Source organism: Gekko japonicus, unplaced genomic scaffold, assembly GCF_001447785.1.
Source record: "Gekko japonicus isolate JY-2015 unplaced genomic scaffold, Gekko_japonicus_V1.1 scaffold914, whole genome shotgun sequence".
Classification (NCBI taxonomy): domain Eukaryota; kingdom Metazoa; phylum Chordata; class Lepidosauria; order Squamata; family Gekkonidae; genus Gekko; species Gekko japonicus.
In genome coordinates, this window is record NW_015160240.1 from 232412 (window position 1) to 246500 (window position 14089).

Genomic DNA, 14089 nt, shown 5'->3' on the forward strand with positions numbered 1-14089 from the left:
GAATTAGGTTATAAGACTGTGGTAGTGATGAATCGCTGTCCTCTTTATGTATTAGTGTTATATACACCTCTTGTCACATCAGGGATATTGAGAGGTTTCTTGAATTTCTCTATGTTCTGACGTAAACTTTGCAATCGGGATATCTTTTAAATATTCTCTTATTCTTTCTTCTGAAACTAACTTTTTTTGGTATAATCCTGAGAGAACACTAATAAATTGTTCGGCTGTGGTCACACACACTAAATAATCCACTTTCAATGCGCTTTCAATGCACTTTCCTACTGGATTTTGCCATTTCACACAGTAAAAATCCAGTTTGAAAGTGGATTGAAAGTAAAAATCCAGTTTGAAAGTGGATTGAAAGTGGATTATTTAGTGTGTGTGACTGCAGTCTTCCTGTATTTCTTTGGCCTCCTTTCTTTACACCTGTTATTACTCTTTTTCTCTTTCCTTCCTGAGACAATATGCCAGATATCTGCCAGGTTTATTCGCATGTTCAAAATATCTTTGCTTTAGAAATTTTAATTTTTTCTGTACCTCTTCTACTCTGCTAGTGTTTTTTATTATGATTGCTTTTATGTTCTTGTTCCAATCTCTGGGGTTTTTTTCCAGTTATTATCCTAATTTGTTCTAATCTTTCTTGCTTTTTTCGATGAGGGTCCCTCTTACCACTATATATTGGAAGTTCACTTCAGACGCTGCTGGAAGTCTGCCAGTCTTTTTAATTATGATCGCAGTTCTGGGAGTCCAAAAATATCCAAAATATCGTGGTTCTGGGAGTCCAAAATATTGCAAATATTTCTGAATCCAGATTGGGTTGGGGGGGAAAGGAATAAAAAGAAAAGGATTGGTTGGTTGGGGTCGGCTGACCTTATCAGCAAAAAGCCCTCCTTATCTCAGCTGCACTTGATATTTCCAGAACCCAGGTGGAAACTTGACTTATCAAGCCCCCCCGCCCCCCCATGAGTTCAACTGTCAGTCGAATCTCCCTTGTGGGGAAGAGGTAAGGATAGAGGAGTAAATTCTCTCCTCTCCTAGTGTTGTTTGCCCCACAGCGAGAAAGGAGTGGAGCCTTTGAAGTCCGAGAACCCCCTCTTTAAGGGAAAAGATGCATGTATGTTCACCGCAGACTGTGACGGCAGGCATGAAATTAAAAGACGCCTGCTCCTTGGGAGGAAAGCGATGGCAAACCTAGACAGCATGAAAAAAAGTAGAGACATCACCCTGCCAACAAAAGTCCGCGTGGTCAAAGCAATGGTATTCCCAGTAGTCATGTATGGCTGCGAGAGTTGGACTATAAGGAAGGCCGAGCGCCGAGGAATAGATTCCAGGGGTCATTTCGTAGAAAAAGAGCTAGGGGAACTCATTAGCATAACTAATTAGCATATGCCACACCCCCTGACATCAAGGGCCCAGCAGTGGACCTGCAAGGCCAGCGGGAGTGTGAGGAAGCCCCGCCAAGGCCCTCCCTGGCCCTAGGCAGGCAGGGGTGGGGAGAGGTGGGGAGGAAGCAACTTACCCTCTCTCTTCTCCTGCCACCTCCTGGCTGAATGAGGGCTGGAAGCGGGGCGGCTGGAAGCAGGGGGCGGGCTTCATCATGTGCCCCGCCCCCCTGCACCTCACCCGGGGGAACTGTGTTCCCCCGCGTTCCCCCCCGAAATGACCTCTGATAGATTCTTTTGAACTATGGTGCTGGAGAAGACTCTGGAGAGTCCCTTGGACTGCAAGGAGATCAAATCAGTCAATCCTAAAAGAAATCAACCCTGACTGTTCCCTGGAAGACCAGATAATGAAACTGAAGCTCAAATACTTTGGCCACCCAATGAGAAGGGAGCACTCGCTGGAGAAGACCCTGATGCTGGGAAAGATTGAAGGTCAAAGAAGACGGGGACGGCAAAGGATGAGATGGTTAGACAGTGTCATAGATGCAACGAACATGAAATGGAGCCAACTTCAGAGGACGGCGGAAGACCAGAAGGCCTGGCGTGATCTGGTCCATGGGGTCGTGAAGAGTCGGACTCAACTGTGCGACTGAACAACAACATGTTATGTGCCATCAAGTCGCATCTGACTTATGGTGACCCTATGAATTAATGTTCTCCAGAACATCCTATTCATTAACAGCCTTGCTCGGGTCTTGCAAATTGAGGGCCTTTGTGGCTTCCTTAATGGAGTCAATCTGTCTCATATTGGGTCTTCCTTTCTCCCTGCTGACTTCAATTTCTCCTAACATTATTGTCTTTTCCAGCGAGTCTTGTCTTCTCATAATGTGACCAACATCCGATAGCCTCAGTTTAATCATTTTAGCTTCTAGGGAGAGTTCAGGCTTGATTTGATCTGGAGCCCACTTATTTGTCTTTTTGGCGGTCCACGATATCCATAAAACTCTCCTCCAACACCACCTTTCAAATGAATCAACTTCCTTCCTGCTAGGGAAAAAGTAGGATAGACATATTTTGAGTAAAGAGGGCTGGTGATGTATTCAGACATACTAGCCAAGTGTTTCTAGAGTTTGGGAAGTGGCAGAGCCGCCTGCCTTTTCAACCTGGCCTGAGCCATGGGGGCTTCAACCGGACAGGAGGCCCATCTGATCAGGCCTTTGGGCTTTCCCTCCCTAGACAGTATGAAAGGAACCTGTTGGCTGAACATCCAGGAAGGACGGTGCGAGGTGAACATCAACGGGGCCACGCTGAAGTCGGAGTGTTGCGCCACCCTCGGTGCCGCATGGGGCAGCCCGTGTGAGCGCTGTGAGATTGGTAAGGGACAGTGCAGTGCCTTTCTGCTTACCTTGAAATTCTGTAGCTGTTTTGCAGTGAAATCTCTCTGGGCGAAATTTCACGTCTCTCGCCGTTCATTCTCTTTTGCTGCAGATACCGCCTGCCCAAGAGGTTATGCCCGGATGAAGGGGGTCTCCTGTGAAGGTGTTTATTTATTTAATTGGATTTTTACCCCGCCCTCCCGCCAAGGTGGCTCAGTAGTGTGCCTCTGGGTAGCAATCCCATGCTCCGCAGTCTGGGTGACTGGCCAGAGATATTCTAGTCTCCCTAGATACCTTAGACAAATTTCAGATTTCTATAATCTTATATTGCTCACTCTTACTGGTGCAACTTTTCATCTCATTTGCGCTGCTCTATCTAACGGGGTGCGGAGACTACTTGGCACAGCAGGGGGTGGTGATCATCAAGGGAACAAAGTAGAAGACAAGTCTCTGCCCCAAAGAACTTACATTGTAAAACTTTCAGACACAGAATGCAACGGTCTGAGATGGGAACAAATTGGAAGAATCAGTGGCCTTTTCCACTGGAAAGTTTCATTCGGGATGGGGGACGAAGGGGTTGCATCAGATGGTTTGAAGAGAAGTCATGGTTTGGGGGGGGGAGATTTGAAGGTGGCATCACACAAACTTTCTGGGAGGGGGTTCCATGCATAAAGAGAAGGGAGGAAAAGAAAAAGAGTCAAGGGATCTGTAGATCTTTGAAGCTCTGGGAGGGGGTTCCGGGCACAAGGGGCAACACAAGAGAAAGGACAGAGACATTCAAGGAAGTGAAAAATCTGTGGAGATGGGGGGGTGGGGGTTTCAAGGCATACGGGGCAAAGAAAGGGTCACTTAAGAAAGCAGGAGATAAGAACATAAGAGCATAATAAGAGCTCTGCTGGATCAGACCAGTGAAGGTCCATCTAGTTCAGCTTCCTGTCTCACACAGTGGCCAGTCAGTTCCTCTGGAGGTCCAACAACAGACAAATTGGAAGTCTCCAGAATCTTATCTTGCTCACTCTTACTGGTGAAACTTTCTTCCCATTCACCCTACTCCACCTAAGGGGGATACGCAGACCGCTTGGCATGGCAGGGGGTGATGATTGTCAAGGAAACAAAAGTAGAAGACAAGTCCCTGCCCCAAAGAACTTAGAGTGTAAAATGTTCAGATAGGGAACACAACAGTCTGAGATGGGAACAAAAGGAAAGAATCAGTGGTCCTATGGACTGTGATGTATCAGTGATCGATAGGGGTGTGGGAGCAGGTTTCAGGTGCAGGGGCAGTAAAGGAGAGCGGGCAAAGACGTTTTAGAGAACAGGAGACTTTCAGAGTTCTGAGGGTAGTGGGAGTGAAGGGGTGCAAGTCACAGTAGAGATGTCAGGGGGAGCAAGGCCACGAAGAACCTTGAAGGTAAAGGTGAGGAGATCATCTTGAATCCAGGAGCTGACAGAAAGTCAATGCAGGGATTTCAAAAGAGCCAGTTTGGTGTAGTGGTTAAGTGTGCGGACTCTAATCTGGGAGAACCGGGTTTGGTTCCCCACTCCTCCACATGCACCTGGCTGGATGACCTTGGGCAAGCCATAGTTCTGATAAGAGCTGTCCTTGAAAAAGAGCAGTTTCTGTCAGAGCTCTCTCAGCCCCGCCTACCTCACAGGGTGTCTGTTGTGGGGAGGGGAAGGGAAAGGAGTTTGTAAGCCCCTCTGAGACACCTTTGGGTAGTAAAGGGCGGGGTATAAATCCAATCTCCTCCTCCTCCTCCTCCTCTTCTTCAAAAAGGGTATAAAAAAGACCTGAACAATAAGAAGGGAATGATTTTGACAACCGTGTGCTGTTTTAAGTCACGGGGAGTCAAGGAGAAGCATGTCGCCTTGATGTTTCTGTTTCAACAGACGTGAACGAATGTGATGTTTTCCCGGGTGTCTGCCCCAATGGCCGTTGCGTGAACACAGCCGGGTCTTTCCGTTGCGAGTGTCCCGAGGGCTTGACGCTGGACGGTTCTGGCAGGATGTGTGTGGGTAAGGACGGACAGTGACGTGGGCCTCACACTCCTTTGCCACACGTGCACTGGCAGTCTCTTTCTCATCCCTGAGAGGAAATCGGTGCTAGCTTGGTTCTGTGGGTCCCCCTCGTCCCTTTGGGCTGTCATGAAGTTGCCTAGGTCTTCCCTCTGTCCAGAAAAGCAGGGGCAGGCTGGGGGAATCATGAGCACTGATCAATACTCCAGGATGAGGCTCCAGAATTACTCAGGCAAAGGGGTAAATCAGATTTTATTTATTTTGTGCAGCCTTGAGGGGGGGATCGGCTGGGAGCCAGCCCACATTGACCGACAGCTGATCACCCTCCTCCCCCAGTGCTGCCTGAGAATCAAGTGGCATGGGGGAATCAGGTGAAAGATGATCAGCGTTTCCAATGGATCTCATGCCATGGATCAGCAGCTGCACAGGGACCTCAGGGCAAGGGTCGTAGAGTATTGGAGGCTCCCCCAATGGACCCCTCTAGCATGGGGCCAATGGAGCTGCCCTGGGTGCCCCGGTCCTAAGACTGTTCCTGAAGAAAAGGCAAAGGTTTCTGGTTAGACTCCCTCTCTAGTCATGGCGTGCTTGCGAATGCCACGAGCCAACCTCACGGCTCTCTCTGCCGTGCCGCCTCCTCTCCCCAGACGTGCGGCTGGAGCAGTGCTACATGAAATGGGCTGAGGATGAGTGCACGGAGCCCCTCCCCGGCAAATACCGCATCGATCTGTGCTGCTGCTCCGTCGGCTCGGCCTGGGGCAGCGACTGCGAGGAATGCCCCAAGCCCGGCTCCGCAGAATACAAGGCCATCTGCCCACGAGGACCTGGCTTTGCCAACAGGGGGGACGTCCTGTCTGGCCGACCTTTTTATAAAGGTGAGTGGGAGAGCAAGGAGGGTGGATGAGTCATCACCTGGACACCTAGGCAGATCCACTTGGAGAGGCACTTGGCAAGATGCCCTAGGTGCTTTCTCCTCCCTCCCTACAGTGGGTTTCCCTGCTTAGTGCCACTGGGTACATGAGGTCCAGTGAATCCAAACATTTTCTCTCCTCCAGAGGGAGAGAACTAGGAAGTGAGTGACAGCTGCCACTCCGTTCGAGGCAGGGGGGGAGACAGCAGCAGCAAGGAGTACTTGCGCTATGTCAGCTGTGGGTCTTTTGGGGCCTCCCCATCCGGGCCATGGCCAGCATTCTGTGGCTTGTGGGGCAATTTTTTTTCTGGTGGGGCTGAAGTTCTCCGTACAGAAAGAAAAGCCATTCAGCCAATAGAAAGCTGTTACCACGGTAGATCTCTAAATTGCAAGCTGTCAAGCACTTCAGATGACAGTTCTCAGCTGCTGCAAGTTAATCACTTCTGCCAGCCTAAGCAGCAGTTCTGAGAACAAGCCGGCAGGTGGGCGTGATGACTTCTATAGTCAAGAAAGCTCATACTTAGGCAGAAAAGCTCTCTAAAAGGAGACCAGTTTCTCGACACAGAGTTAGAAGGGATCCTAGAGGTCACCCACTCCAACCCTCTTGCTCAATGTGGGAATTAGTCAACTACAGCACCCCTCTCTTCTTAAAGGAGTGCATGCCTTTTAAAAATGTTTCTAAATGATTGAAAAATGCCTTTACAGGAGAAAGGGGGTGAAGCCTCCCAAGACCCCACCATAGGTATGGGCCTGCTCCCCATTGCCTTTGCCACCTTCTGAGGCTGGCTCTGCCTGGGCCACTGGTTCCCCAATACACCCCACTGCACTCTGAAGTGACACAACTTAGGTTTCCTACCTCAATGAGAGCTAGAGCCTTTGGGAGAACTTCCAGCAACCTTCCTACCCACCTTTTTCACAGGTGAATCAATGTGCTTCATTAAATGCCCCTGATAGCAACTCCTCCACAAGGATCAGTGCCCCTCTTCCCCTTTGAGAGCTTCCTAACAGGCCTTCATTTCGCTTCTTTCCCCCGCAAGATGTGAACGAATGTAAGGTGTTCTCGGGACTGTGTACTCACGGAGTCTGTCGCAACACAATCGGGAGCTTCCGATGTCTCTGTGGCAGTGGCTTCGCACTGGACGCCGAGGAAAGGAACTGCACTGGTAAGGCAGAGAAGAACCCGTGCCCCATGTCTCCTCATACTCCCGGGCAGCGATGCAGATCCTATGGAAGTCGTGGAGGGAAGTGCCATGAAATTGCAGCCAACTAATGGTGACCCCCCCCCATAGGGTTTTCAAGGCAAGAGACATCCAGGGTTTGCATGCCTCTGCATAGTGACCCCGGACTTCCTTAGCAGTCCCCCATCCCGGTATGAGACCGCCTCTCCCCATATGAGCCCCGGAGGGTACTGAGGTCCACAAATCAACATCTGTTAGTGGTTCCCGGCCCCAGGGACGTCCGACTTGCCTCGACCGGGGCAGGGCCTGGTGGAATTAGCTCCCCTGTGAGATCAGGGCCCTGCGGGACTTACTGCAGTTCCGCAAGGTCTGCGACACTGAGCTCTTCCACCGGCCTTTGGTTGAGGCAGGGGGCGTCCCCCTCATCCTCCCTCCTGCTTCTCTGGCCCCAACATTTCCTGGCCAGTTCCTCAGGCCGATTGTCCATCAGCGGCCTGATTCTGATCAATCCTCTGACAGTTTCTATAATCATACGGTATCTTACGATTTTATGTGTAAATTGTTCTTTTAATATTGTTTTTAATTGTATATTAAATGCTGTACGCCACCCTGAGCCCATTGGGGAGGGCGGTATATAAATCTAATAAAATAAATAAATAATAAATAAGTACTAACCCCGCTTAGCTTCAGAGATCTGACAAGATCAGGCGAGCCTGGACCGTCCAGTTCAGGGCCCACGAAACAGGGATTAAAGTTTATTAGAAACATAATACATGGATACGATAGCAGCCAAGCTGGGCAGTTTTAAAGCTGGCTTAGTGGCAGAGCCTCTGCTTGGCATGCAGAAGGTCACAGGTTCAATCCCCGGCATCTCCAGTTAAAAGGATCAGGTAGGAGGTGATGGGAAAGACCTCCGCCTGAGACCCTGGAGAGCCATGAAGTGGGGCTGTGGCTCAGTGGGAGAGCCTCTGCTTGGCATGCAGAAGGTCCCAGGTTCAATCCCCGGCATCTCCAGTTAAAAGGATCAGGTAGGAGGTGATGCGAGAGACCTCCGCCTGAGACCCTGGAGAGCCATGAAGTGGGGCCGTGGCTCAGTGGAAGAGCCTCTGCTTGGCATGCAGAAGGTCACAGGTTCAATCCCCGGCATCTCCAGTTAAAAGGATCAGGTAGGAGGTGATGGGAAAGACCTCGGCCTGAGACCCTGGAGAGCCATGAAGTGGGGCTGTGGCTCAGTGGCAGAGCCTCTGCTTGGCATGCAGAAAGTCCCAGGTTCAATCCCCGGCATCTCCAGTTAAAAGGATCAGGTAGGAGGTGATGCGAGAGACCTCCACCTGAGACCCTGGAGAGCCATGAAGTGGGGCCGTGGCTCAATGGAAGAGGCTCTGCTTGGCATGCAGAAGGTCACAGGTTCAATCCCCGGCATCTCCAGTTAAAAGGATCAGGTAGGAGGTGATGGGAAAGACCTCGGCCTGAGACCCTGGAGAGCTGCTGCCCATCTAAGTAGCCAGTACTGACCTTGACGGACTGATGATGACCTGATTCTGTGTAAGGCAGCTTCATGTGTGATATGTGCATAATTTTTTTTTTAATGGCATTTGTCCCCAAGACATCAGTTTCCCCACACAAACACCTTTCTCTCGTTCACACACATGTAAGCGATGCAGCTGAATTTTCCAGCCACTGCTTCTATTCAACAGTCCCTCTTTTTGACATGTTTTTTTTCCAGCTGGGTACAGAAACCACATTTATCATTTCTCCTGACCATCCTGACATTTGATAGAAATATTGTTGTTAAAATTATAAATAATGAGGGTGCAAACAGAATGAATAAGGAACGACGACTGTGAACGTGGATGAAACTACCTGAGGATTAGAATCCATGGAAAGCAAAGCCCTTTTCAAACAGCCAGTTTGGTGTAGTGGTCAGGAGCGTGGACTCTAATCTGGGAGAACCGGGTTTGATTCCTCACTCCTCCATGTGCAGCTGCTGGTGTGACCTTGGGTCAGTCACAACTTCTTTCAGAGCTGTTTTCTCAAGGGCAGTCCTCAAAAGACCTCTTTCAGCCCCGCCTACCTCACAGGGTGTCTGTGGTGGGGAGGGGAAGGGAAAGGAGTTTCTAAGTCGCTCTGAGACACCTTTGGGTAGTGAAGGGTGGGGTATAAATCCAATCTCTTCTTCTTCTTCTTCTTCTTTTTCTTCTTCTTCTGTTATGATTTTGGCGCATCTGCCTTGCATACAGGGAGAGTGTGCTACATGTGATATATGTATTTGGCAGTTTGTATAAATCGGGCAGTGTGTATATTTTTCTGCCTTTGGTACCCACAGATCCTCTAAAAGACCTGTTTTTCCAATTGTGCATATCAGGGCTAGAAAATATGCTTGTTGCCCATTTCACAGAAAATAGCAATTGTACATATAGAGAGGATCACACATAGCACACACCCCTGGTACGCAAGATAGGAACACCAAAACCGTGACAACTGAAAAGGGCTAAAAAGAAACAAGCACGGGTATATTTGATACAGTCCAAATATGCCCACACGTGCACACACATGCATTTTGGGGCGCATATTTGAGTTGTACGTCTCTGTCCCTTTAACGCATGACCGTGCTGCTACGTTTAAGAAGAAGAGAAGAGATTGGATTTATACCCCACCCCTCACTACCCAAAGGAGTCTCAAAGTGGCTTACAAATTTCTTCCCCTCCCCACAACAGACACCCTGTGAGGTAGGTGGGGCTGAGAGAGCTCTTTCGAGCACTGATCCTGAGAGAACCGCTAAAAAGAATTTGTAACTGACCCAAGGTCCCCAACCAGGAGTGGGGAATCAAACCTGGTTCTCCCAGATTAGAGTCCGCACTCCTAACCACTACACCAAACTGGCACCAAACACTTTAAGCGTTTGTTTCAAGATGCTCTTTCCTCGCAATGATTTTGTAGTGTTTCAACCATTACCATTAGTCTTCTTACATTGGCATGTGGCTTCAGAACCTCTGTTGAGGCACAGGTATACTAATTACATGCAGGCCCTTTGCCTTCAAGTGGGAAGTACATCCTGATGTGCAACATGGGTGCTCATATGCACATGCGCACATGCGCATATATGGGACCCAAGTGTCATCTGGGCTTGGTGTGAATTTGCAACAGGCCTGGTCTTCCTAACCCCAATCCTTCCTAACCCCAATCTAATTATAAGAACACATTGGGGTAATAAGAAGTTTGCCGTTTGGACCACTGTCCCAGGGCATCCCCGATACTGTTACAGTGTGTGCATTACTACCCCCCCCCATGTTTGACCTTTGTATTTATTGCATGGGTGCACAGGTTTTTTATACAAACAACTGGAAAAGCACACACACGCACACACACACCCCATCTGTTTATTTGTAGACTTGTGTAAATTAAACCTAAATGTTTTCCTAGCTGTATTTTTATATTGGTTGGGCTAGGAGGAGGGATAAAAACAGTACATGAAAATCATTCAATAAATAACCAGGCACATTTTGGAGTGTTTCTTCCTGAAAACTAGTTTTCTTTTCTTTGTATTTTTGTGTGTGTGTCTGTCTGTGTGTACCTGGAAGTCACGGCGACCTCTGGTGACTGACCCCTACTGATAGGGTTGCCAAGTCGTACCTTAAGCCGCAGCGGAGGAGTCCTGGCTCGCTCCGGGAGAGAGCGCGCGCGCCGTGAGCACGTCACCCGGAAGTGATGCGGCCGCGTCGGGCACACCGGGGGGCGGGGCCACGGTCATCCAAGGGGAAAACATAGAGTTTTCCCTCAGATGACTGCCTCTGGGGCGGGGTTTTCCCCGCCCCTCGGGGGGACTTGGCAAGCCTACCTACTGAGGGCCTGGAGGATATTCAGAATAGGGCCTGCCCCTGTCCTCCCAACCAGTGTTCCCTCTAAGCCGAGTTAGTGTGAGCTAGCTCAGTTTTTTAGCCTCTGGCTCACACATTTTTGTCTCAGCCCAGGAAGGATGGCTCCAGAGCAAACCAGTTTATGCAGTAGCCAAATCACTCGCTCACAACTTTACATGCCAGTAGCTCACAAAGTAGAATCTTTGCTCACAAATCTCCACACAACCCAAGTACTACCCAATTAGATGGCCTCCCGTGCGCGGGCATTTGGCAGATTGTCTAACGGCTGCGAAGCTGGGAACGTAAGAAGCTCCCACGAAACCTAGACATGATTAACTCCTCCAGTGACCTTGATAGATACGGGTTACAGCTTTGAAGCAGTGAGGCACATGGGAAGGAATGCAGAGCAATTAGAAACATACACCACACTCATGGCAGCTTTAGCATTGCTCCCAACTTGGTATTCCAAGGAGGTCTCCCATCTAAGCACTAACCACAGTCCACCCTGCTTGGCTTCTGAGATCTGACAAGATCAGGCTTTCCTGGGCTATCCAGGTCAGGGCTGACAAGCTAGTTTTCAGCATGCAGGGGTTATGATGGAATGCTCTTCCATGCAAGATGAATTTCTGCTAGTTTTCAGTGTGCGAGGATTTATTTATTTTTTTAATGGAAAAGAATTCAATCCTGGGGGCTCCGCCTGGAGAATGGTGTTTCCTGTCTCCTGGCCATGCTTTGGAGGACAGACCAGCAGGGGGGAGGTCATGGACGATGATTCCAGCACTTTGTCACCTTCCCAGCTGGGTCTCTCTCTTCTGCTCCTTGCAGATATCGACGAATGCCGGATCTCACCAGACTTGTGTGGCCACGGCTCCTGCATCAACACGCCTGGAAGTTTTGAGTGTGAATGTTTTGAAGGCTATGAGAGTGGATTTATGATGATGAAGAACTGCATGGGTGAGCAGGGGATCATGGGAGACTTTTGGTTTTTTTTAATTTTGGAACAGCTATCTGTTTAATCCAAATATACAAATCCCACTAGTAGAAAACACCGTCAAAGATTGCCAAAATAATATATTAAACAATTATAAAGTTGGTGGTGTCACAACAACAACATTAATGCATACTGTAACTATAATAAGGCATAAGATTCAATATTTCCTCCTTAGAAGATAAGACATAAAGTCCATGTAGTCAGTGTGTAACTTGATAGGAGGAGTCCACATAGTCATAACATTTTCCAAACAGCCTTTGCAAAGACGCCCATTCTAGATACTTGGAAGATGCGTTTCCTTCGACTTCTTCAGTTTGCCGGCTGTGTAAGTGGAACTGTGAAGAGATTGACACAAATGCCTAGCCACAAAAACACATATGAAAACCAGAATTGTTTAAAAAAACACGCCTGAAGAATACACTCACCCTGATTTCAGCAATTTCAACAGACCACAAGGTTCATAGCGTAAGGAGCGAATCATAGGTTCTCGAAGATACAGACGAAGATGCATGCAAATTTAAAGCTCAACAGGGAGAGGAACAGGTGTAGCCAATTTAGATTAGTCCCATTTACAGGGTTCTGTTTTTCTAAAATGAACATTTAAATATATTCTTTTTGTTTACAAAAAGGCTGAAAAATCAATTTCCCTGTTCAAGCCAAAAGGTTCATATGTTTTCAAATCAAAGATAAGGCATGCCTCCCTCTGTAACAGAAGACACTGCACATCCTGCCTCTGGAAAGGCTTATTTTGGTGTACAAAAATCACTCCAAACTTCATGTTGTCCACGTTATGCCCAGTACTAGCATAATGTTCTGCTTACTAGTGGAATTTGTATATTTGGGACTCCTGTGACACTAGTCTTTTCCCCTTGTTGTTTGGATTTACCGTCTGTTTAATCCAGGCTGCCCTAAAATCTCTCATTGCCTACCCTGGAATTCCCATAAAGCAACCTCAATTAAATACCCTAATTAATATGGAGCCTGATCCTCAGGGAAGTTACCTCGTGCAAGCCTCTCTGGAATATTCTTGCACAGACCCCTCCCTCCAGGGCTATTTTTGGGCAGGAACGCACAGGAACGGAGTTCCGGCTGGCTCCCGAGTTGGCCACGCCCAGCAGGAACTCATTAGCATAATAGGCCACACCCAACAGCAGAAACTCATTAGGATTGGCTACATTAGGGGTGTGTGGCCTAACATGCAAAGGAGTTCCTGCTACAAAAAAAGGCCCTGGGTTTTGACGACAAACAAGGTAAACAGAATAACAAGCAAAAGGTGGGTGTGGCTGGATGACCACACTTCTGGTAACATGGGGTGTGGCCTAATATGCCAATGAGCTGTGCTGTCAGGGGTGTGGCCCAATATGCTAATGAGTTCCTGCTGTTGGGTGTGGCCTATTATGCTAATGAGCTCCTGCTGGGCTTTTTCTACAAAAAGAGCCCTGCCTCCCTCCCTTCAGTTTGGCAAAGGCCAGGCAAGAGGGTCAGACCTTTTAGTCATGGCATCCCAAAATACGGCATCCAAACTTTATGTCACAAGGGGGGGGGTCATATGAGTGCCACCAACCCACACCTTCCGTTCTGGAGACTAATAGACCAAACTGATGCTGGGCGACCTCGTTTTATCAGCTCCAGTATATCAGTGGCTGTTTGGAGGGGAGTGGGGAACAGGCAAACATGGTGGCATCGTGTGACAGAAAAGCAAAATTGTGAAGAAATGCCAGAAACAAACGAATTAGATTACTGATAAAATACAACCGGTAAGGGGAATGAATTTGGTCAGAGACAAATTCTCCCCAAACAGGGATTACCACTGGTAGATAGAGTTGATCAGAACTGATTCCCCATGAATGGGAGTAAAGCAGATGTGACACTCTAAGTCCACTCTACCTCACCAGAGGTTCATCTCCCCACCCACTCGTTCCTTGTCTTCCAGATATTGATGAATGCGAGAGAGACCCCTTGCTCTGCCGGGGAGGGGTCTGTGTCAACACCGAGGGCAGTTTTGAGTGTCTTTGTCCCCCAGGACATGAGCTCACTTCTGAGGGGAATGCCTGTGTCGGTAAGTGCCAGTGAATGGATCCAGGCCTCCAAAACCCAGGTGTTTCTTATGAGAGGATAGGCAGGGGTTGCTATACACCTACTGATGGAAGGCTGCGTATGTGGCAGAGCTGTGATCAGAACACCTGACTTAAAAACACACACACACACAGCCATGGGGAGACCCAAGTTATATCAGGTGTGAGAAAATGGGAGAACAGGGTTTAACCTTTTTTGTCCTATGGATATCTCCCATTGAACTCGCCCCCTTGAAGTTGCCATTTTTAGAGAAAATGTCTCTGCAAACACAAAGCAACCTTGTTCACTGTAACACTAGTCATACTTATG

The 14089-nt window shown here is 48.5% G+C and overlaps 1 protein-coding gene across 1 annotated transcript in view; it reads left to right on the forward strand.

Moving 5' to 3' along the window:
* FBN3 (fibrillin 3) overlaps positions 1 to 14089 on the forward strand; it is a 248900-nt gene that overhangs the window by 137923 nt on the left and 96888 nt on the right. Inside the window, exons 17-23 of the mRNA XM_015413252.1 lie at positions 2619 to 2756; positions 2871 to 2921; positions 4646 to 4771; positions 5416 to 5643; positions 6716 to 6841; positions 11539 to 11667; positions 13638 to 13763. Of these exons, the coding sequence (XP_015268738.1) occupies positions 2619 to 2756; positions 2871 to 2921; positions 4646 to 4771; positions 5416 to 5643; positions 6716 to 6841; positions 11539 to 11667; positions 13638 to 13763 (924 nt within the window). The remainder of the gene's footprint in view (positions 1 to 2618; positions 2757 to 2870; positions 2922 to 4645; positions 4772 to 5415; positions 5644 to 6715; positions 6842 to 11538; positions 11668 to 13637; positions 13764 to 14089) is intronic.